The sequence below is a fragment of the Trichomycterus rosablanca genome, chromosome 2 (genome assembly GCF_030014385.1).
Source record: "Trichomycterus rosablanca isolate fTriRos1 chromosome 2, fTriRos1.hap1, whole genome shotgun sequence".
NCBI classification, from domain to species: Eukaryota; Metazoa; Chordata; class Actinopteri; order Siluriformes; family Trichomycteridae; genus Trichomycterus; species Trichomycterus rosablanca.
In genome coordinates, this window is record NC_085989.1 from 54,793,345 (window position 1) to 54,816,239 (window position 22,895).

The 22,895-nt window shown below is 39.6% G+C and overlaps 1 protein-coding gene across 1 annotated transcript; it reads right to left on the reverse strand.

The window, feature by feature from the left end:
- Positions 1–297: 297 nt before the first annotated feature.
- LOC134302317 (interferon-induced very large GTPase 1-like) lies at positions 298–22,785 on the reverse strand. The gene is made up of 10 exons (XM_062987382.1): positions 22,782–22,785; positions 22,010–22,690; positions 14,403–14,440; positions 12,782–13,278; positions 12,175–12,344; positions 11,941–12,063; positions 11,658–11,853; positions 9,999–11,570; positions 8,067–8,121; positions 298–5,916 (listed from the first exon to the last, which is right to left on the reverse strand). Exons 1-10 carry the CDS (start codon positions 22,783–22,785, stop codon positions 1,162–1,164), a joined length of 8,091 nt encoding a protein of 2,696 aa, XP_062843452.1. The 3' UTR covers positions 298–1,161.
- Between the last annotated feature and the right edge of the window lie 110 nt (positions 22,786–22,895).

Below are 22,895 nucleotides of genomic sequence, written 5' to 3' on the forward strand. Positions count from 1 at the left end.
TGTCTTGTGTAGTCCCGTCTTGTCTTTTATTATTATTAAATATCTTTGTGTTTACATATCTGCGTGTGTGTCCGCCCCTCTCTTGTCCCGTTATAGCCCATAAACCATTACACTGCCATGAGAACAGAGGCTCTGAATTCAGAATTTCACGCATTTGCTAATCTTGATTAGTAGCTAAATATAGTAACTTTTGAAGTGCAGGGTGTTTAGCAGTTTAAAATATGGGAGGACAACATGTGATCTTGCTTTTTAAAGCTGCACCAACCTTTTTATTTTTAGGGTTTACATTTTCAGCATTTAGCAGACGCTTTTATCCAAAGCGACTTACATAATGAGCAACTGAGGGTTAAGGGCCTTGCTCAGGGACCCAACAGTGGCAACTTGGTGGTGGCCGGCAACCTTCTGTTTACTAGTCAAGTACCTTAAGCACTGAGCTATCACTGGCCCTTGGGTTCTTATCCAGATAATTGTTAATTGAGCTGGTTGCATTTGTAGCACTGAACTTGGCACCTAATTAAAATGATTAAAACCACACCCCCTGTGTTCTGATTGGTTGCCCCAAAGAACCAAAACTGTCCTCAATTTTTAATAAATAGGCTCACATTCTCATGTAGACATCTCTATATAAACTCGTTTTTGTGTATGTGTGACGGGTTTCTTTCCGTGCACACTGCACTACTGTGCAGGACTCTTTCTCTCAGATTTAGCAAATTACACTGGATTAGAAGATCTGGGCACCAAGATATTTTGATGTTCTAACAGGTGCATGTGTTAGTATGCAGCTCTTCTTGGCTGGCATGGAAGTGTAAGCAGCAGAGCAATTGTTGTGAGGAACTGGAAATGACTCAATTGAACTATTGGGTTTCACAAAAATGTGTTTATTCTGAATTTCAACTTCAATTGGCCCTGTGATTGTTGTGCATTTGAGCTCTGGTTTCCTCCCACAGTCCAAAAACATGCAGTTAGGTTAGTTGGAGACACTGAATTGCCCTGTAGGTGTGTGTGCGTGTGTGTCTTTAAATCCCACAACCCTGAAAACTTAAAATGATTGTGATTATATATTATATACAAATATTGTATATTACAAATAATTATATATATATCACTATATTTGTATGTGTGTACACATACAGTATATCAGGTGTATGTGTGTCTTATTCTTCAGATGTATTCATCCAAACTCTCTATAGCTTCTTTTTTAGTGTATTTTCTCCATCCAGTGGGAATCTCTCCGTGTCCCTGGAATGTTTTACCATAGTACTTTTCCAGGTCTGTTTGGAATCTGCACACAAACCACTTCCAGTATGGGAGCTCTGAATTATCAGGAGTGATGCTCCACTTAGCATATTCTCCTCCTGCTGTTCTGTAGATTTTGTAGGGTACTGACACAGCTGTATCATGACGGGGGTAGAAACGTTTATCACTTTGTACTAGAGCTGTACAGAAACTATTTGCAAGATTTGTTGTATGTCTGTAGTGCCATCCATTAATTCCATTTACTCTGTGGAAGGGGACACTGTGATCTCCATCATGATTCTCCATTGTGTTGGTGCAGATGGCTTTACAGAATGGACACTGAACCCAGCAGAATTTACAGAGATGTTCAATCAGAATCTCATCTGGTTTCTTCCTGAACTTCTCCATGTTGATGTCTGTTACACTGTTGAAGCTTTCATGTTGTTCTGACATCTTCTTTGTGAGACCTTCACACACAACCTGCCGAAGAAAATCTAAATCTGTAATTTCCTCCAGACCAGTGCAGGTTATTTCTTTTAAGCTCAGCTCATCTGTTAGTGAAATGTTCAAACTTCTCAGCCACATGTTTGCATCACCACAGCTGTTCTTCACTTCTTCAGTTGTGATGTTCACAGCGTTCATCACTTTCTGCTCTTTGTGTTTCAGGTTTCCTTTGAGAAGATTCAGAACCTCTCTGTTATTTTCAGTGATGTATTTATCAACCTTTTCTGTAATGAACTGTTCAAAGTGTTTCTTGGGATGGTTGATGTACTCCATGTACTTCTCAAAGTTCTCCTGCTCTGTCAAAGATTTCAGGATGTGTTTCTCAAGCTGTGACCTGTTACCATTAAATTCTGGCATGTCTGATCTCATCTGTGTTGACAGATCAATAGCAGTTCTATTGTAGGCTGTTTCCAGGATGGCTGGTACAAGATTGTTGTAGACAAGTTCACCAAATACTGTTGTGGTTGTTGCTCCTCTGCAGTAGTTTTGGAAGACGCTGTAATATTGTGGTTTCTGCTTGTCCAGGTACAATTTTACATAATGTTCATCTCTGAACTGTTGGTGGATCTTGGTGAATTTGGGATTTGCAAGGTGACACACATGAAGACAGAGATCCAGAGTGAATTTCGTCTTGAGCTTGATTTTCTTGTTCTCACTGTGATATTGTTCAACTTTGTGTTTGACATGGTCAGTTATTTCCTGAATGTAGCTGTTTTTGTAGCCCAGTCCTGTAATTTTGCTGCAGATCTCCTCGATTAAGTCCTCAAATTCTTGGATGACATTGTTGATAAGGTTCCTCACTGATTCCTGGACTTCAAAAGGAATTATTTCATCTTGTGAAAATACAGACTTAAAATAATCAAAACCTTGTTTTAGCTTTGATTTCTTTGAAATGTAGCATGAATAATCTAACAGTCTGTGTATCTTTGTGTAATCTTTCTGAGATATTCGCTCATACACAGCAGCTTGTTCATTACCTTCAAATATAATCTGTATCACATCCTCCCAAACATCAAAAGGTTTCTCTACAGGTGTGTCTTGTGTCAGATCAGAGACCCATTTGTTCCACACTTTATCAAATTCCTGTCTGAGGACTCGTTCATCAGTTTCTGTGCTTTTTAGTTGTAGAGCAAGTGCTTTACTCATATTGAAGAGCTTTTCATCATACTCTGTCTTTTTGTGATCAAAAGTTTCTCGAGCTTTTTGCTGTTGAAGAAAATCATTCAGGTTTGTTTTTGCATTTTTAACAAGATCTTCAATAAGTTGTTTAATTCTCTGTTCACATCTCACTTTCCACTGAATTAAAATGTCTTTGTCCTTGTCCTTTTCAAAGTAACACTTCATTGATTTCTCCACTTCTTCTCTGGTCTTCTTCATGTGAGCATAAAGGTCTTTGTTCTCAATCTTTGGCAGTTTTCTGTTTTTAATTGTGTTGTGCAGTTTTTCTTCATGTTCTAACATGGCACTTCTGAGGGACCAGGTCCATTTTCCAAGCTCAGTTTCTAGTTTCCTGTAGACTGCAATCTCCAGTGTGTTTTTGAAGCTAAAAACAAAGTTCTCGTTCAGTAGAGCCTTCCACAGATCACTGATGCGGGATTTAAACTCTGAGAGTTTCATACTATGAGACTTGGTAGCATTTGTGAAAATAGCGCTCTTTAGCTTCTGAACATTTTCACTGTATGAGGGGTTTGGTGGAGCCATTGGTGGGCTGCCCTCCCAGAGCTGTGCAAAATACTGAACATCATCTTGTACATTGAAAGCAATAACATCACTGAAGCACTCAGCTTCACTGTCTTCCTCTATAGCAGCTAATTTTGTCATTTTATCCAGTTTCTCCTGTAGATGTCTCCTGCCTTCCATGTTCTTCTCTCTAGCTGTGATGTCACCAACATTCTGATGGACAAACATACATCTGGGATTTAGTTTGACCTTCTTCATTCTCAGGAGAGCCTGAACAACAATCTGAAGAATCTCCTGCATCTCAGCAGGGTTCTCACCAAATATGTTAATCAAAGTCAGATTTCCAAGTCCTACAACAAATGTTGCAAGTTTATTATCATGATGGTGAGTGGATTTTCCTGCAAGCTCAAGTGCTTGAAGACCTTCAGTATCTACAATAAGAAAGTAGTCAAACTTCAGCTGCTCCTTCATCTCCTCTGATACTCTGACCAGCTGCATGAAGGGTCCTCGGGTGCACCTTCCAGCACTCACAGCAAACTGGAGTCCAAACATGGCATTGAGCATGGTGGATTTTCCTGTGCTCTGAATCCCTAGAACTGACAGCACAAAGACTCTCTGGTCTCCCAGTTTCTTTATGAGTTCATCTAGAACTGCTGAAACCCAAATCAGAGGAACATGAGCAGCATCACCATCCATCAGCTCCAGTGGATGACCAGATTTTATGAGTTCTGCAGCAAGTTTGGGGAGATTGAAGATGCTTTCTTGTTCAGATCTTTTGTTAATATGTTGTTTGGACATATTTGACTCATATATCTGACCCATCTCTCTGAAGATGTGTTCCAGACCAAACATTGCTGCATTCAGATTTTTAGATATCTCTTCAAGTTCTGTTTGCTCAGCATTTATACTTCCTGATTTATCACGTTTCTTTTTGAGGTCTAAAACCCTTGTCCATGTTTCATTGTACTTGTGATGAAGATCTGAAAGATCATCTGAGGTTTGTTTGTCCAGTAGAATCTCAAGCCATTTAATAAAGAACAATTTTTCATTTCCTGATAGAGAATTCAGTGAGGAAATAATTTTTTTCATAAAGGCTGATTGTCCAATTTCTTGTTGCTGTTCACGGATTTGTTTCATTTGTGTTTGTTTTTCACTCTTTTGCATTTCTAAATTGTTTCCTTGAAGTTGATGTGAGTCTTTGTTTATCTGACACCACTCATACCAGAGCTTCCCTTGACAGGGCAGGTGTGTTTCCTTTAATGTGGATATTTCCTTCCCCTCCAGTAGTTTTATTATCTCTAGTGCAGATTCTTTTCCTTTCCTGCATTCAGGATCATCTTCATCTGTGCTGATCTCATCGTTTTTGTATAAATTCTCAAGTTTAAAAACTAAAGATGACTTGGACAGACACTCTGTGATGGTTGTTTTGAGGTTCTCAGATACGTCTGACTGATTTCTGTCTTTTAGACCAATTCTGTATTTTCCATTCTTAATCTTACTGACATCTGATTGATCCTCAGAAAGGAGACAGATGAGTGGTTTGGAGTCTTTAAGAAGCTTCAGTAGCATCTCCTTATTTCTTTCATTTTTAGGATCAGATAAAAGAACAACATTTATAGACGACATTTCAGTCAGAATATCCAGTTGTTCTTTATTGGTTTCTGCATCACCATGTAGATTACAGAAAGCAACACAGTCAGTAAAATGATCAGTTTCCTTTCCAGATGGACAGTACCAAGCAATCTCCACAACTCCATCCATCAGTAGACGGTTTTTAATGCTGCCTGGACAGTGTCTGTGGAAGAACGTCTGATGCTTCTCATTGATGAAGCTGTTCATCAGCTGAGACTTGGAAAAGGACACATCTCCTAACCTGAAGAACACCACCATTGGAGTTTCTGCTTCATAAACATGATGGGTTTTACTGATTATGGTACCAGAAGTGTCAGTGGTTTTCCAACTTCTAATAATTTGGCGAAATGTCCACAGAGGAAACTCAATATTTCCAGTAAATGGATTTGGCACCAGTAGCGGCAGAGCATATTGACACTGAGAGAGTTTAGTCACTATTAGTTGCTTCAGGAAACTGTCTGAGCAGTGGAACACCGCCATCTGAAGATCCATGGGATGGAGTGGATTTTTTACACTCTGGCCATCAGAAGATGCAGCTTTTTTGCAGAAAAGCTCATCAAATTCATCACCTTCTTCTTTACCGGTATCTGGAGAATGATGTTTTAAAGCAGTGGCTTCTTCTTTGGTGGTGATGTATCTTGCTCTGTAATCCATCATTAACAACCTTTGTAGGAACGTTTGAACCAGATTTTTTTCTTCACAAGGTTCTTGACAATGTAATGAAAGAGAAGTTAGCTGAAGAGCATCTGAGGTTTTAATTTTTAGTTTCTGCTTTTCCAGAAGATGAAGTCTAGTTAAAAGTTGTTTTGTTTTTATCTTTTTTTCACATCCAGATTCTTCCACTCCAAGCTTCATCTTTTTCTCCTGTAAAATACATTCAAACAGTTTGATCACAGCATATTTATTAGGTTATAATAAATGTTATTAATTTTGTCTAACAGCATTGGGAAATGAAATCAAATGTCATAATGTTCTTGCTCTGTGCTTGAATGAATGTAATACTTTTTTTTATTTAATAAAAACATTATACCTCCCAGTGGCGGCATGCTTTACACTACTGCTTCCAACGCTTTGCATTGGTGTCAGATGCATTGAACACTTGGTGATGTGAGGCTTGGATGCAGCTGCTCGGCCATGGAAACCCATTCCATGAAGCTCTACACACTGTTCTTGAGCTCATCTAAAGGCCACATGAAGTCTGGGGGTCTGTAGCAATTGAATCTGCAGAAAGTTGGTGACCTCTGTGCACTATGAACCTCAGCATCCGCTGACCCGCTCTGTCATTTTACGTGGCTACTACTTGGTGGCTGAGTTGCTTTCATTCCCAATTGCTTCCACTTTGTTATAACAGCACTGACAGTCGACTGTGGAATACTTAGTAGTGAGGAAATTTGATGACTGGACTTGTTGCACAGGTGGCACCACGGTACCGCGCTGGAATTCACTGAGCTCCTGAGAGTAACCCATTCTTTTACTAATGTTTGTAGAAGCAGTCTGCATGCCTAGGTAATGTGTCCACATGAAACTCATTTCTCAGCTTTTACAAATAGCTGTAATAGTTCTCCAGGAAGCAGGTCAGAACTGGACAGACATACACAACATGCTTTTTGGAGTTCAGGAAAAGATCAGTATATCGTCTAGGTATACAAAGACATGCTGGCCTTCATCTGAGCACATGTAGGGCAGATGGCCACAAACTCCCTCATGTCTGCTTCCAGTGAAGGCCACCAGAAATGTTTTCTCAGGAGGGACTTTGGAGTGTAGAACATAGAATAGATGATCCAGGTGTAGGACTCCCTAAAATATGCCATGTACATATTTATTTCTTATCATGTTATGAGTTATAGAACTCAGATTCCCAGAGTCCTTTTCTCTTTTAGCATCATTTACCTGTTGGTTTCTTGTTAATCTTTACAAATGTTGGCCATTCAGGTGACCTTAGAGCATGATTGCCCCGTTGCTAGCCAATCAGCATTGAGGATGAATGGGCAAAATAAAAGATGTGTGTTCTGAGAGAGTTGGGGACAGACGTGAGTTGTGACCTGTGATATCGCTCTCGTAATATTTTCTCTTCGAGTTTAGTTGCTCCTCAGGAGTGTTTTGGAGATTAATATAGAAAGTATATTGGCCCAAACATTAACTTTCGGGTTGTTTCAGTCACTGGAAAGTTCATGTGTAAAGGTGCAGGTGTGCGCTTTATTGCGAGTTCAGTAACGTTACCGAGGGAAACCCGAGAACAACAAATTCGAGCTTCGTAAATTGCTTAGACACGTGTGAATCGTTAAATGCGGACGACACGTGAAGTGAGTTGCTAGCTGTCTTGGACAAGCCAAGAGGACTGCAGCTACGAGTGAACTGAGTGCTTTGTGCAACGTGTGGATAATAAGTGAGTAGTCTTCAGCTGTTGCTGTGGATGTTCAACTGGTTCCTGTGTGAACTTCGTGGATCTGTGAGTATCGGTTCAATTGAATCTTCTGATTCACTGACACCTGCGTTTTGGATCTTCTAAAGTGCCCCAACATTTCTTATTTACAAGCGCTTGTATACCCTGGTACTAACACAACCATAAGACAATTTAAAGGGTCATTTTGGATTATTTGATACACATCTTTTAAAGGACATTTGTGCATTGCTATTTTGTTTAACAATTCAGTTTTCATTTACTAATGACCACATTTAAAAGGAAGATATTGAGAAGCTTATTTTATTGTGGTTTCTGCCTATGTTTTTTACTATGTTTACAAAATAAACAGCTCCAGTATTGTTGTTTTATATAAACACTTGAGTATTGTTAAATTATTCTAAGGTCAATATTAATGATGCATTTATTTTCTGTTTATTTAAAAGAGGTATAAATACTTATTAAGTATTCTGACATTTTTGGAGGTACCGCGCTATAGTGTTTGCATTGGCTAGTCCATTTTAGAAATGACAACATTTCACTTCCAGACAATAACAGTTATTGACATGTACGCTCCCTAAATTTCTATTAGGTGCCTTTAGGGAGGGGTTACACAGGTAAGGGGAAGGCTCACATCCAGGAAGAAGAGCAAGGGAGAAAGCTTGCATCTAGGAACAAGAAGATGAAGCATGTGGAGAAGTTTACATCCTGAAAGAGAACTGACAGAAATCAGTGGTGACTTAACTATGCACAAAAGGATAGGAACTGTGGTACAGAAAAAAATGCTCTGGAGTGAAAATTGGAAATGTTTGGCAGTTTGTTTGCTGAAGGGCAGGAGAGCAGTACAATAATAATAAGTGTCTGCAGGCAACACTCAAGCATAGTGGAGGTTCCTTGAAGGTTTGGGGTTGCATTTCAGCAAATGGCAGCAAATCTTCAGTGTAAAGAAGAACAAGAAGTGATGATACGGCCCCCATAGAGCCCTGATCTCAACATTTGGTACAAAAACAGTATCCACAAAAGTCTTTAAGGAGCAAAGATGAACAGAGGATCTCCGGTGTGTCAACAAATGTGGAACAACATTCCTCAAGGAAAGATTGGAAGGGATTTGAAAAAGGTGCAAGCCTAAGCTGAACACTTGTTATCTCTGATTCCTCTGACAACACTGCATCAAGAACCATCAATAGCTGATATAACCATGTGGGTGAGGGATTACTTTAGCAAACCTTTGTCAAGCACTACAACACAGAGTTACTGCACAAATTCCACTTAAAACTTTACTGTGCAAAAAAGGAGCCTTATGTTAGCCATGTCCAGAAGTGATGACAAGGGCTTAGAGGCATCTGTCCAGCAGTCCTGACCTGTCCCCAACAGAGTACTCTTGCACAAGTTAAGATGTGTTTGCAGGACAATTGGGACAAAATTACTTAAAACACAAACTTCATTTATTGCTGTCCTCTGTGCCAAAACATTCTTCAGTGTCATGACCAAGGGTGCAATTAAACCCAGGCCCCCTTAGTGGTAACCCCAAGTTGGAACCACTATACTAGTAACAGACCCAAGTGCAGAGACTCAGTTAAAAGGAATATGTTTTATTGACTTCTTAACCTTTTAGTCAACTTTATTTAACCAAAACAAACAGGGGCAACAGCTCAGAAGATGTCTACAAAAACAAGGTTTATTATCAATTACAAAAAGGGACAAAATGCTCAGAGGATAGCAAACTTACAGTGCAATATTATAGAACAAAATAAGGACAAAAGCACAGAGGATCTCAGTAAACTCACCAACGAACATCAAAGATTCAACAAAGACAAACAGGAAACACAGGTTTAAATACACAGGTTAATTAGTCACATGACAGGCAGGTAATTAGACGCATGTGATACAAGGAGCAAACTGGTGGGAAACTGGAACAATAGCAGGGCTAAGACAAACACAAAGGCACATGGCCAAGTAAACAAATAGTTCAAAGAGTTCCTAGTGGCCTCTAGAGGTCACCACAAACCCCAACTCATGACAGGACTCCCTCCTCTAGGGACTTCTCCTGATGTTGGAATAGTCCCTGATGAGATCTTTGTCCAAAATGTCCCGGGCAGGCACTCAGGAGCATTCTTCTGGACCATAACCTTCCCAATCAACTAAATACTGAACCCCACCACGAACCCGGCGGGAGTCCAGTAGGCGGTGAACAAGCGGTGAGGAAAGGACCGGTCTTAGCAAGGACACATGAAAGGTGGGGTGTATTCTGAGGGAGCTGGGCAACTGGAGCATGTAAGTGACTGGGTTGATTCTCCGGATTACTTTAAAAGGACCAATGTAACGGGGGGCAAGTTTGCAGGACTCCACCCACAAAGGAATGTCCCTTGAGGACGACCAAACTCTTTGGCCAGAGCGGTACTGCAAGGCTAGCCTTCGATGTCGATTGGCCTGGCGCTGGTTGATTATGGAGACCCGCTGCAGTGTCTGATGAACTTTTCACCAGGTCCTTCTGCAACGCCTCATGTAGTGAAGAACTGAGGGTGCTCTGATGTCCTCCTCTTACTCAGGAAAGAGAGGTGGCGGGAAACCAAACTGGCACTGGAAAGGGGACATCTTGGTGGATGAAGACTGGAGAGTATTGTGCGCATAATCCGCCCATGGTAATTGAGAACTCCAGGAAGAGGGGCAGTCCATCACCAGACTCCTTAGAGTGGACTCAAATGGACTTAATTCGCTCTGTCTGCCCTTGGACTGAGGGTGAAAACCAGAGGACAGGCTGGCCGTGGCCCCAATCTGTTTGCAGAATGCCCGCCAAACTTGGGATAAGAATTGGTCCCCCGGTCCCCGGTCTAAGACAATGTCCTGTGGAATCCTGAACACTCTGAAGACATGATCTAAGATTAGTTTGTCAGTTTCAAAAGCAAAAGGCAGTTTCTTAAGAGAAATAAAGCGACAGGCCTTAGAAAACCTGTCGACCACTACTAAAATAAGTGTTACCTTGAGATTCCGGAAGACCTGTGTTGAATTCGATGGACAAATGAGACCAGGGGCGGCTTGGAATAGGGAGAGGATGTAGTGACTCTTGAGGGCGTTGATGGAGATTTTTGCTTTGGACGCAAATAGTGCAGGCCCCCACAAAGGCCTTAACATCCCTCTCCATGTCTGGCCACCAAAAACATCTTCGTAGAAATTCCAAGATTCTTTTAGATCCAGAGTGCCCCCACTGAAGTACCTGAGAACGTACCCCTTGAGGAACGTACAAAAGTCCGGTTGGAACGGTTCCAGGGTTAGACTCCAGTTGTTGAGCCCGTTTAACCGTCGTCTCGATTCCCCAGCAAATGGGAGCCACAATTCGGAAGATTGGGATGATAGCTTCTTTGTCGTTCTCCTGCTCGGCTGAAGAAACCTGCCTTGACAGGGCATCAGGCTTAGTGTTCTTTGAGTTGGGGCGGTAGGAAAGCATAAAATCAAAACGACTAAAAACATGGCCCAGCGAGCTTGGCGAGGGTTCAAACATTTTGCTTGCTTCAGGTACTCCAGGTTTCTGTGATCAGTCCAGACAATAAATGGGTGCTGAGCCTCCATTAACCACCGTCTCCATTCCTCCAGAGCCCTCTTAACTGCAAGAAGTTCACGGTCACCCACATCGTGTTTGGACTCAGTAGGGATTAAACGGTGAGATAGGAAAGCGCATGAGCGTAATTTTTCATTAGAGGAGCACTGGGAAATAATTGCTCCTACACCTACATTCAAGGCATCCACCTCAACAATGAAGGGTCTAGCAGGATCGTGTAGAGCCAAGATGGGTGCGGAGGTAAAGCGTCGCTTGAGCTCCTGGAAAGCTGCCTCTGCCTCTAGGTTCCACCTGAAGGGGTGTCTGGACTTCTTGGTAAGAGCCGAAATGGGTGCTGCAATGAAACTGAACCCTCTGATAAACCTCCGATAAAAATTAGCAAATCCCAAAAAGCGCTGGACCTCTTTGATGGAGCTTGGAGTGGGCCAATCCCACACTGCCTGGGTTTTACTGGGGTCTATCTGTATCTGACCCTCCCTGATGATGAATTCCAGAAAAGTAGTCTCTCCGAGCTGGCATTCACACTTCTGTGGTTTGACATAAAGGTGGTTTCGGAGTAACCTTTGGAGAACCTGTCACACATGGTGGCGATGGTCCTGTGGAGACTTAGAAAAGATTAGTATATCATCCAAGTAGACAAATACAAACCGGTTAATCATGTCCCTGAGAGCATCATTGATAAAGGCCTGAAAAACTGCTGGGGCATTTGTTAGACCAAAAGGCATAACCAGATACTCGTAATGACCAGAAGGGGTATTGAATGCAGTCTTCCATTCGTCACCTTCACGTATGCAGATCAGGTGATAAGCATTACGCAAGTCTAGTTTAGTAAAAATCTTGGCGCCTTGAAGAATATCAAAAAACATAGAAATTAAAGGTAGAGGGTAGCGGTTGCGCACAGTAATCTTATTTAAGCCATGATAGTCAATACACAGCCGTAAGCCACCATCCTTCTTGGAGACGAAGAAAAAACCAGCCCCAGCAGGAGAAGTAGATGGGCGGATGATACCAGAGGCTAATGCTTCCTGAATATAATTGTCCATAGCTTTGTGCTCTGGTAAAGAGAGGGAAAACAACCGTCCACGAGGAGGACTGGTACCAGACAGTAAATCTATGGTGCAGTCATAAGGTCTGTGAGGCGGAAGGGAAGCAGCTCAGGTTCTACTAAAAACCTCTTTCAGGTCGAGGTACTCGACAGGAACTTGGGGTAACTTGGTGGGATCTAGAGACTTGGTAGAAGGAGGTGGAGAGCTAGAAATGAGGCATGTAGCATGGCAGGTAGGCCCCCACTCAGATATCTGGCCTGTCACCCAATCAATCTGAGGATTATGGCAACTGAGCCAAGGAAAACCAAGGACCACTGGAAACTCTGGTGAGTGTATAAGATATAGGGAGATCTCCTCTTGATGAGCTCTGGATCGAAGGCGTAGGGGAGAAGTAATGAGGATTACCATCCCATTGCCCAACGATCTCTTATCTAGAGCAGTTACTGAAAGTGGGGTACTAAGTTGTTTTTGAGGGATCTTAAGCCTGTGGACTAAACTTATATCTATAAAATCCCCTGCTGCCCCGGAATCCACCAAAGCCTGGCAAGAGTGTCTAACTCCCTTCCAGGAGATGGTGATAGGTAGGTAGACTCCATGACCAGGGAATTCAGGAGAAAATTAGGCCCCCGTCACAGCTCTCCCTTGGCTGGATGGGCTTGCTCTTTTCTCATGAGCTCAGGACAGGAAACGCAGAAGTGACCAGGTTAACCTCAATAGATGACGCACTTCTCTCTCCTCCGGCGCTCTTTCTCAGCTGCGGATAGACGAGTTCCTCCAACATGCATGGGCTCTGGGCTCTCAGATGCTTGTGTTAAGGAGCTCCTAGGCAGTTCCATGAGGTCAGGGGAATTCTGTAAATGAGAGCATTCCGTGCGGCGCTCCCGAATGCGGTTATCGAGGCATATGGCATGGGAAATCAGTGCCTCGAGACCACTGGGGCAACCTGCGGAGGCCAAGCCGTCTTTCAACATGCTGGCAAGCCCATGGTGAAAAGCAGTGGCAAGAGCACAATTGTTCCACCCACTCACAGCTGCTAGGGTGCGGAAGGTGATAGCATACTCTGCTACGGAGCCTAGTCCCTGACGCAGCGTCATGAGTTGTTTAGTTGCATCCTGGTCCGAAACGGACTGATCAAAGTTTCTTAACATAACCTCTGAAAATTCTTTAAAATCTGTACATTCAGGGCCTTGTTTTTGCCAGATGGCAGTAGCCCACACTTGGGCCTTGTCAGTGAGCAGAGTGATCACATAAGCTATCCTACATCTCTCAGTAGGATATGAGCTGGGTTGGAGTTCAAAAGTTCACAGAGATCTCCTCCATACTTGAAGGCAGGGTTCCATAGCAGAAGGTGGTGTCGGAGCTGGGCCCACTGGTGGGTCAGGTTAAGCAAGGGGAGCTGAGGGAAACGTAGGTTCTGTGTAAGTTGTTGCAGAATTTGGTTGTGACGAGCCAAGGTCTCTTGTTGGTCTCGTAGAGCTTGTCAGTGGGTATCCATGGTGGACCCAAAGCTATTTAAGGCAGCCATTTTCCTTTCAAAGTCCGTCACAGTTATACTTACTGACTGGGGATTCTCTGCTGGGTAAGACATGTTTGAATCTTTTCTGTCATGACCAAGGGTGCAATTAAACCCAGGCCCCCATTAGTGGTAACCCCAAGTTGGAACCACTATACTAGTAACAGACCCAAGTGCAGAGACTCAGTTAAAAGGAATACGTTTTATTGACTTCTTAACCTTTTAGTCAACTTTATTTAACCAAAACAAACAGGGGCAACAGCTCAGAAGATCTCTACAAAAACAAGGTTCATTATCAAAGAATAAAAAAGGGACAAAACGCTCAGAGGATAGCAAACTTACAGTGCAAACAAAATGAGGACAAAAGCACAGAGGATCTCAGTAAACTCACCAACGAACATCAAAGATTCAACAAAGACAAACCGGAAACACAGGTTTAAATACACAGGTTAATTAGTCACATGACACGTGATACAAGGAGCAAACTGGCGGGAAACTGGAACAATGGCAGACGGGGCTAAGGCAAACACAAAGGCACATGGCCAAGTAAACAAAGAGTCCAAAAAGAGTTCCTAGTGGCCTCTAGAGGTCACCACAAACCCCAACTCATGACATTCAGGTGTTGTAAAAAGAAAAAGCAACTTCACAAATGCTTTACTATGGCAATTTGGAATGTGTTGCAGAGTTCATTATATTTGCATTATTCCTACTGTCCCACCTTTTTTGATTTGGGGTTGTATATATGTTCACAAAGTAAAAACAAATGTCCTAAAACCTCAAAAAAGAGAAATAATTTTGAACCATGAATGCACAGATAAACTCAGAACTGCTTACCAATTCTGTTTCTGCTGGATAAAAGTTAGAGCTGGAGTCTGTAAATAAAAATGACAAAATATTGTGTGATGAAGATAATAAACACTTTAAAGTACGAATGATTATTTATTTCATCCTAACTGATCATGATGGAACTACAGTGTTAGCTCACTCCTGCTCACAATTGTAAATCACTCTGAATAAAAACGTAAGGCTCAAATCTCTTAACCTGTCTACAGCAACATGATACTACATGGATCATGCAGAATAATAGCTGTTAATCCTACACATTCATACTGATAACAAAATGATGTGTATAATGTTTCATGATATACTCAGTTAGTTAGGGATTTATTTATTCCTGAATATTTCTGTTAATTATAAACAAGATTTTAATGTTACAAACAGGTGTATGATGGCTGGTAACACAGCTTGTAGCGTGGCTCCTGCACTATACGTACCTTAGGTACCTGCAATATAGGGACTATAGGATCTAATTTTGATCCTGCCTACAATCACTGTGATGAGTTTTGTATGTTCTGCATGTGTCCACATGTTCTGGGTTTGCATTAAATTTGCTGCTTTAAATCACCAAGGTTTAATGATTAAATTATGTTAATAAATGAGTAAAACCCTGCACTGAACTGACCCTCTGTTCAGTTTATGATTATTCAACATATTTTAATGTTTATTTGGGTATTATTTCAGTATTTATTTGTGTTTATTTGATAACTTTACCTGAGAAACATTTTTAATCTCATCACATGTATTTGTTACAATTTGTTGTGTTTTGTTTTTGGCTATGTAGTGGAACAGACTTATTTCATTCTCTTGAACATTAATTTCTCTAGGTTAACTTCAATGTACCTTAAAGATTCTAATCTTCAAAATGTATGATTCTTGGATCATCCCAAGACTCGTCAAGATGCGCCTTGTTACGGCAGTTGCCAAGTGCTAGAAATGATCTTATGTCCTATTATTCCCAATGAATGTATGTTGTTCTAAACTTTATCTGCATGGCATGTTATATCTTGTATGAATTAAGTTGTTTATTATTCACTTAATAGACATTGTGTTTGTCGTAATGAACTCACAATCATAGTAATGTGTGCTAAAGCTATAGAACATATTTGATATTATTAGTATCAAAACATATTTGATACTAAGAGTGAACTTGAGTGTATCCAGGATTAACTGGTAAGGGAAATAAAAGAAAATATTTCTAGATGAACCAGATAAAAACAGTCAAGATGTACCTATAGCGCCATCTAGTGGCCACTCCAACCAAAACCACCCCTCCAAATTTTTCTTGAAATGGGGCGGTAAGTCTGTCCTCAGACAAAACATCAAAGAGCTTCAGAACAATCTTTTATTAAACATTATAATTCTTTAAACATAGTGTTGTAAGTTTAATAACCAGGAGCGAGGAATAGTTAACTCAAAGAACTTTACCGTTACGAAACAGGACTGATTCATTCTTAATTAGTTTTTTTCTGGAATTTGCCATAAAATTCCGGTGGTGACCCCATGATTGATTTTGGGTTATTCATTCTATAATTAACACCTTAATTAACACCTTTTCACAATGTTTAACACTACAGCTATTGTACTTTAACGTGATTATTTCTGTAAATAATTAATAAAATGACTTTTTATTTATTAACAATACAGTGATAACTGATCATAGGAATATTTCCACAGTTTAGCAAAAGTGTCTTGTTGATAGTCACAAACACTCAGAAATTCAGTGCATTCAAAAAGACTTCAGACTCTTTTTAATAATGTTTTCTTTCTGCTGAATATTTTATGTCCCTTTACCTGTAACTCAGTTAATCACATTTAGCTGAAAGAATGGTTTCTTGTTATTAGATCTAATGTTGTACTCATCTGTTTTCCATCTGGCCAAATTATTCTGTGAATTCATACCCTTTAGCTTCCTTTTCTTTATAGCAAAGTAATGTTAACGAGCTGTTCTCAACGAGAGTTTTCTGTCATTAAAGGAAACTTGTATAGGCTCTCATGTCATATCAGTAAGCCTTCATTCCTTTGCAATGGTAGAAGACAGAAAAAATACGACTTCAAAGTCGTAGACTAGTAGCTGTAGACTAGTGGTTAAGATACTAGAAGATTACTAATTGCCGGTTCAAGCCCCACCACGGCCAGGTTACCACTGTTAGGCCCTTGAACAAAGCCCTTAACCCTCAATTGCTTATATTGTATACTGTCACTGAGGATGAAAGGGTCTGATAAATGCTGAAAATGTAAACATTTAGCATCAATTCACTTCAAGCCACATGAGTGATAATAGTGACTTATCCAACAAGGTAATCAAACTAAACTGTATTCTTGAAAAATTTCAGTCAGGATTTAGACCCAATCATATTACCAAAACCGCTTTAATTAGAGTAGTTAACGAGTTGTTAATGTCTTCTGATAATGGATGTGTCTCTTTTCTTGTTCTATTAGATCTTAGTGCAGCGTTTGATACGGTCGATCATAACATTTTACTGGATAGGCTAGAAAATGCAGTAGGTGTTAAAGGACTCACACTCTCTTGGTTTAAATCCTATCTGAGTGACCGCTCTCAATTTGTTTATGTAAATAATAAATGCTTGGAAACTACAAAACTAAAGTATGATGGAACCCAGATGGTGCAGTGGGACATTCCACTAGCACACCAGTGCCGAGATTCTGAACTATTCGGTTTGAAAATGGGCGTTGGGTGGGGTCTTCAAACACTGTTTAAAGACCCTGATTGGCAGATAGAGAGGCGCCTGTGCAGAGTGCATGGGTGAAAAAGGGTTCTGCTAGGGGCTCTGTGCGGGTCTGAGGAGGCGTGAGCAGCAATATACCCACCTCAACTGTAAATTGGGGATCCCCCAGCAGCGGAAGACAAATTGACTACGCTAATTAAGGAGAAAAATGAGAGAAAATGCATAAATAAAATAGAAAAAGTATGTTATTCCACAGGGGTCTGTATTGGGACCTCTATTATTTACACTCTATATGCTACCACTAGGAGATTATTCATTAGTCAAATTATTCATAACGTGGCATCAATTTTCACTGCTATGCAGACGACACACAGCTGTATATATCAGCCAAACCAAATGATACTGACACAATCAGTAAGATTGAAGATTGTGTAAACGACATAAAAAACTTTTACTTAATTCAGATAAAACAGAGGTTTTACTTTTTGGATCTAAAGCTGCAAGAGACAAGTTGTCTAACCTGGTGCTAAACCTAAACACTTCATCTGTTACTCCCAGCTCAGATGTAAAGAACTTGGGTGTCACAATAGACTCAGACTCTCCTCTGACGCTCTTCTTTTACAGATCTCCATAAGGTGCTTACATGAGTAAGTAAAACAAGCACTCCATTCTGTTGTACTCAGTTCAGAATCAGAAAAGTACTGAACAACATAAACTAAGAAGAAATGAATGAATAAAGCTGAGAAAATAAAGAATTCACATTTTGTAATTAAACATTTCTAGTGGTGCCAATAATTGTGGCATAAGTGGTTTTGTTAAAATTGTTAACCAGTTACTTCTTATTTTTATTTATAACCTACTTAAATGTAATCTTATTTAAATATCAAACACCATCTATCAAAGACTTTAACTGTAAAGTAATCTAAATCTGCCATCAGAATTAGTGCAGTTCTGATAAATATGGAAGTCACATTTTATAAAGCATTTGGTTAGTATTTCTATAATACATTATATATGATCTGGTTGTTAATAAACTTTTGTGTAGAAATGTATGTATTATGTAAACATGCAAAAACAAACTTTTCATTCTAAATACTTACCAGTAGTATGTTGTTCTCTGGTGAACCACATTTTTACTGCTGTAAAACCTAGTCATAAAAAGAGAAACAAAACATTCATTTGTATGTAGTTTGTTCATGATATGGCAAATTCTGTGGCTCAACAATGAAGTAGCTGGAATTGATTTTTCAGTGGATGTTTGTGGCACACTGTAGGTATTTACAGTAGTCAAAATATTTACATGTACATTTCGGCATTTAGCAGATGCTCTTATCCAGAGTGACTTACAGAGGTGCTCCAACAGTAAACATTACCCTACTCTAGTTTAAATAAACAACAGTACAAGAATACAAATCTGCTGAAAACTTTTTTTTTTTTTAACTAGATGCTATAGGATGTTAGACAATTCTCAGCTTAAGCGCTTAGTAAAGAGGTGATGAAGGTCTTTAAACATTTTTTAAAGACAGTAAGAGACTCAGATGTTCAAACAGATGTAAAGTTCGTTCTACCTCCTGGGTGCCAGTACAGAGAAGAGCCTTGAGGCTCGTCTTCCTCGAGTTCTGGGTGAAGGAGCAAAACAAGCAAGACTAGTGGCTCGGAGGTTGCATTGTACAGAGCAGGGTTTTATGAGCTCTCTAAGGTAGCTTCTCTAAAGTATTAGGACAATACTAGCTTTGTTTTAGCAAAGACTTGATGACAATCCATATTTATTGTTCAGTTTCTTTACAAAGATACAAACAGAAAACAGCAGAAATATGTACAGAAATTTTACATTCAGTATTCAGTGTGACCTCCCTTGGCACTAAGCATATCTGGAGCTCTTTTAGAGAGACTGTCCTCAAGTTTTCTGATCTTCTGGTGTATTATACAAGGCTTCTTTCAGCACTTCGCAGACTTCTTCTTTAGATTTAGATTGTCTTTTATTTCTTTCTCTGTCCAGACAATCCCAAACTGCCTCTATAATATTCAGGTCTGGCCAGTTAATGACTACCCGCCTTTCTTTAGCAGTTTTTTCTCTCCAGATATGATTTCACTGCAGTAAAAGTGTATTTGGCATAATAATTCAGGCTAAAAATTAAAACCATTCCCAATCAGGCACTTTCCATAAAGGATCGCATGATTGATTAAAAACTAATTAAAGATGCAGCCCCAAACCAGGACAGACCCTCCACAATGTTTCACTGAAGGCTGCAAGCTCTTATTTTTCTATCTCTCTCCCACTCTTCTTCTCACATATTTTCAACAACTGAACCCAAAAATTTCAAACCTACATTTGTCACGCCGTAATACTCTTTTCACTGATCTTTATACCAATCTTTGTGAGCTTTAGCATATCTTATTCTTTTCACCCACTTTCAATGAAGATGACAGATGCTGAGCCAGGTCCTTGATGGACTATTTCTGGTCTCTAAAATAAGAAACTCAGAGATATTTCTTTCACCTTATAGTCCTTGACTTCTTCTGATTCTTAAAATTTCTTTAACAGCTTAAATATCATATCCTGAGTGTTGATGCAGAATTATGATCTTATGTCTGTCAAATTCTGTGATTCTTGATATTTTAAATGAAATTATGTGATTAAAGTTGGTGTTATACATATTAGCAAGCTTCCAATCTAATAAATTCATACTACATGTGTATGTAACTCTCAAGCATGTCTTGCCTGGCACCAGCTGGCTTGCTGGTGTAATAAAATATTTTCATAGAATTCAATTTGCCATGAAGTAGTAAATCCAGGGAGCAATGACATTATTAGGGTTTCTGCAATTGCTCAAGTGTAAGGGAAAGTCACACTAAATACCTAATATTTTAGCCTGTACACACACTGCTTTTTTCCAGATTTTTGTTTGTTCATTTAATTGCATTTTGTGAGACTAAGTGATGATCAAGTTAAATCTAAGCTTCTCTTTAGCTCTGCAATGGCATTCAACACTTTTTGACTTTAGAAATAAAAAATAAATTCTACAAACGCAGAAACGTGTTCCCCCATGTTCCATCAGTGTTCCTATTAATGGGACTTTTTAATGCATGGAGAACTGAGGACAATAATTGTTGCAGTTGTGCAAGTTGCCGTTGTCTGATTCTTCTCATGACACGCCGTACATTTTTAATAGGAGACAGATCTGGACTGCAGGAAGGTAAGTTAAGCGCACACATTCTGTGTCCACAAAGTCACACTGTTGTAGCAAATACAGAATGAGGCCATAACCACGCCTTTTTACAAAAACGAAAAGCTGAAAAGGGGACTCCTTTGGATCCAACCACAGCATGTTTCTTTGAACCATCTGAGATGAGCTTGGGCCTAGAGAACTCAAGTGTTTTTGTACAGAATTCCATGTACAGAATTGATGCATTCACTTTGTGTAGTAGAAAGTCAGGTTGCATTTCTTGATGCATTGACTGACTGTGTTACATGACAATGGTTTTCTTAAATACCATAAAGTCCATGTTGCTGTATTTATCACAATAACATTACACTTTTGCAAGCAATGTTGTCTGATGGCTCAAAGTTCCCACAAAAACAGCAGATGGTGAAAGATGGTGAATTTTTGTTTGCGATCTTGCACTGAGACATGTTCTTTTTGAAATGTTCGGTAATTCACCTGCTTATTGTGGAATTTTTCTAATTAGTTTAAATACTCTATAAACTATTCACTCTTATTATATCTGCCCCAACTGTTTAAAGTGTGTTGCAAAAAATTCTAAATGTGTTCTTATCAGAAAAAAACAAGTTGATTAGTGAAAACATTGGACATCTATTTTATCTACTTTTGTTTGTAAAATAAATAATTAATATTAATAAATAAGAGAATTAATCACAAATCTCAGATTCTATTTTAGTGCATTTCACAAAATCTTCCAGCTGTTTTAATAAGCCACTGCTAGAACTTGCCCTCCACAGTTGGTAATATTATCAGGGCAATTAGAGACTGTGTAGGAATCTCTGTGCATAATGCCAAGGCCAAAACAATCTTAAATTGAAGTAACTTGAAAATCAGCATGACTTTGTGATGAATATCAGCACATGTATGTGGTACTTCTGACTCACCTTGAACAAGAACAAGTGTTATTTTGACTGAATAAGCATTAAGTCCCACATTTCAAAATCTTGTGAAAAGCCTTTCCAAATAAGTAAAAGCTGTCACTGTCTTTTAAAAGAGGGTGGTGGTGCTACCAGATTAATGCCCATGGTTTTGGAATGGTAGCTCATTGTAGGACCAGGACTGTCCACTCCAACTAAAGGCACACTCTTGTATCTCCTATAGCTCTCCTTTTCAGTTATGCTGTAATAATTAAGGGTGTCGGAGACTCATGCTACTTTGCACAATTGGTATTATACTATTAATGATTTTGTTTGTATCACATTTTAACTACATACATGGCGTGAACCTGTTTCCCACCTGAAGCTGAAGTCTGTGGGTGTAAACTCAAATTCTTTATGCTTTTCACTTGGTGTAACTTTTGTTACAAATAATTTTATTTTAATGTTTTAAATCGAATTCTAATTCATTCAAATTCATCTTTAAGTCACCCAAGAAGGATGGAGGTTTCTGCTGAGTCTGGTTCCTCTCAAAGTTTAATCCTTGTTATTTTAATGTTGCTCTCGGCTTGCAGGATTTTTTTATGTTAAGGGATTCTGTGCAGTTGTTTTGAGCCAATGCTAAGCTAACCATACAGATAAAGCTCCAGATGAAAGATCAGAGTTTGTGAAGCTGAGCAACCACTTTCACCATAGTAAAAATGTCAACATTCACATGAAATAGTTCCATTTCCAAATGAACATGTACAAATGTGACTTATTCCTTTAACCATGGTAAAGTGTGCTGATATATTTATGTTCATTTCAACACTTACCTTTCCTAAAACTTCCTACTCTGTTAAATGGCTTCTTGCTACTTTTTTCTTCAGGACAACCTGCATGTTTCCTCTCTTCATCTTTTCCATGTTTGTCATAATGTTGCAAAGTTTCCTCTGCATCTTTAAAAATCTCACATGTGAGGTAACTTCCATTTATTTTCACCACTTTGTCAATATCCTCAAACAGCCGACAAACTGAAGTCTTGTCATGTTTATCTCTGTGTTTAAATCTGTGAAACCTTCCATCACATTCATCCAGAAACTTGTTAAAACTTGCAGATTTTTCCTCTTCAGCCTCCCAGTCAGTACTGATCAATATAGAATAGTTTAGTGCTCGATCACTGAAACAGTTCAGTAAGTGTTTCAGTTGGTTCGTGTCCTCCTCTGTAAAACTGTGAGGTTGCACCATGAGTAAGAAAGCATGAGGACCAGGAGCAGTAAGTGAAACACACTCTTTTAGTCTCTCAGATGACTGAGTGAGTTCTGGATTGTACAGATGAGGAGCATTGATGATGGTGATATATCTTTCATCCACCCATCCACAGGCGTACTTTCTGTGCTGATCTACTGAATGTGAAGGAACTTCAGTCTCAAATGCAGCTCTACCCAGAATGAAGTTCCCCACACTGCTGGTCTCTGAGTGACTCTTTCCTAACAGAATTATCCTCAGTTCAGATACTGCAAATGAAGGAAAATATAAATAATTCATAAACATATAAATTACTGCTGTTTAGAGATTTAACAGGAACAGGATGCTTGACTATAATACACATGTACTAATTAATAGGTTTTATCTATTTTAATTAGAACATGAATAGGACTTACAGTGAATTTAGAAAGTTTCAACACTTTATTGTGTTGTGGATTTGATTTTGATTATCCA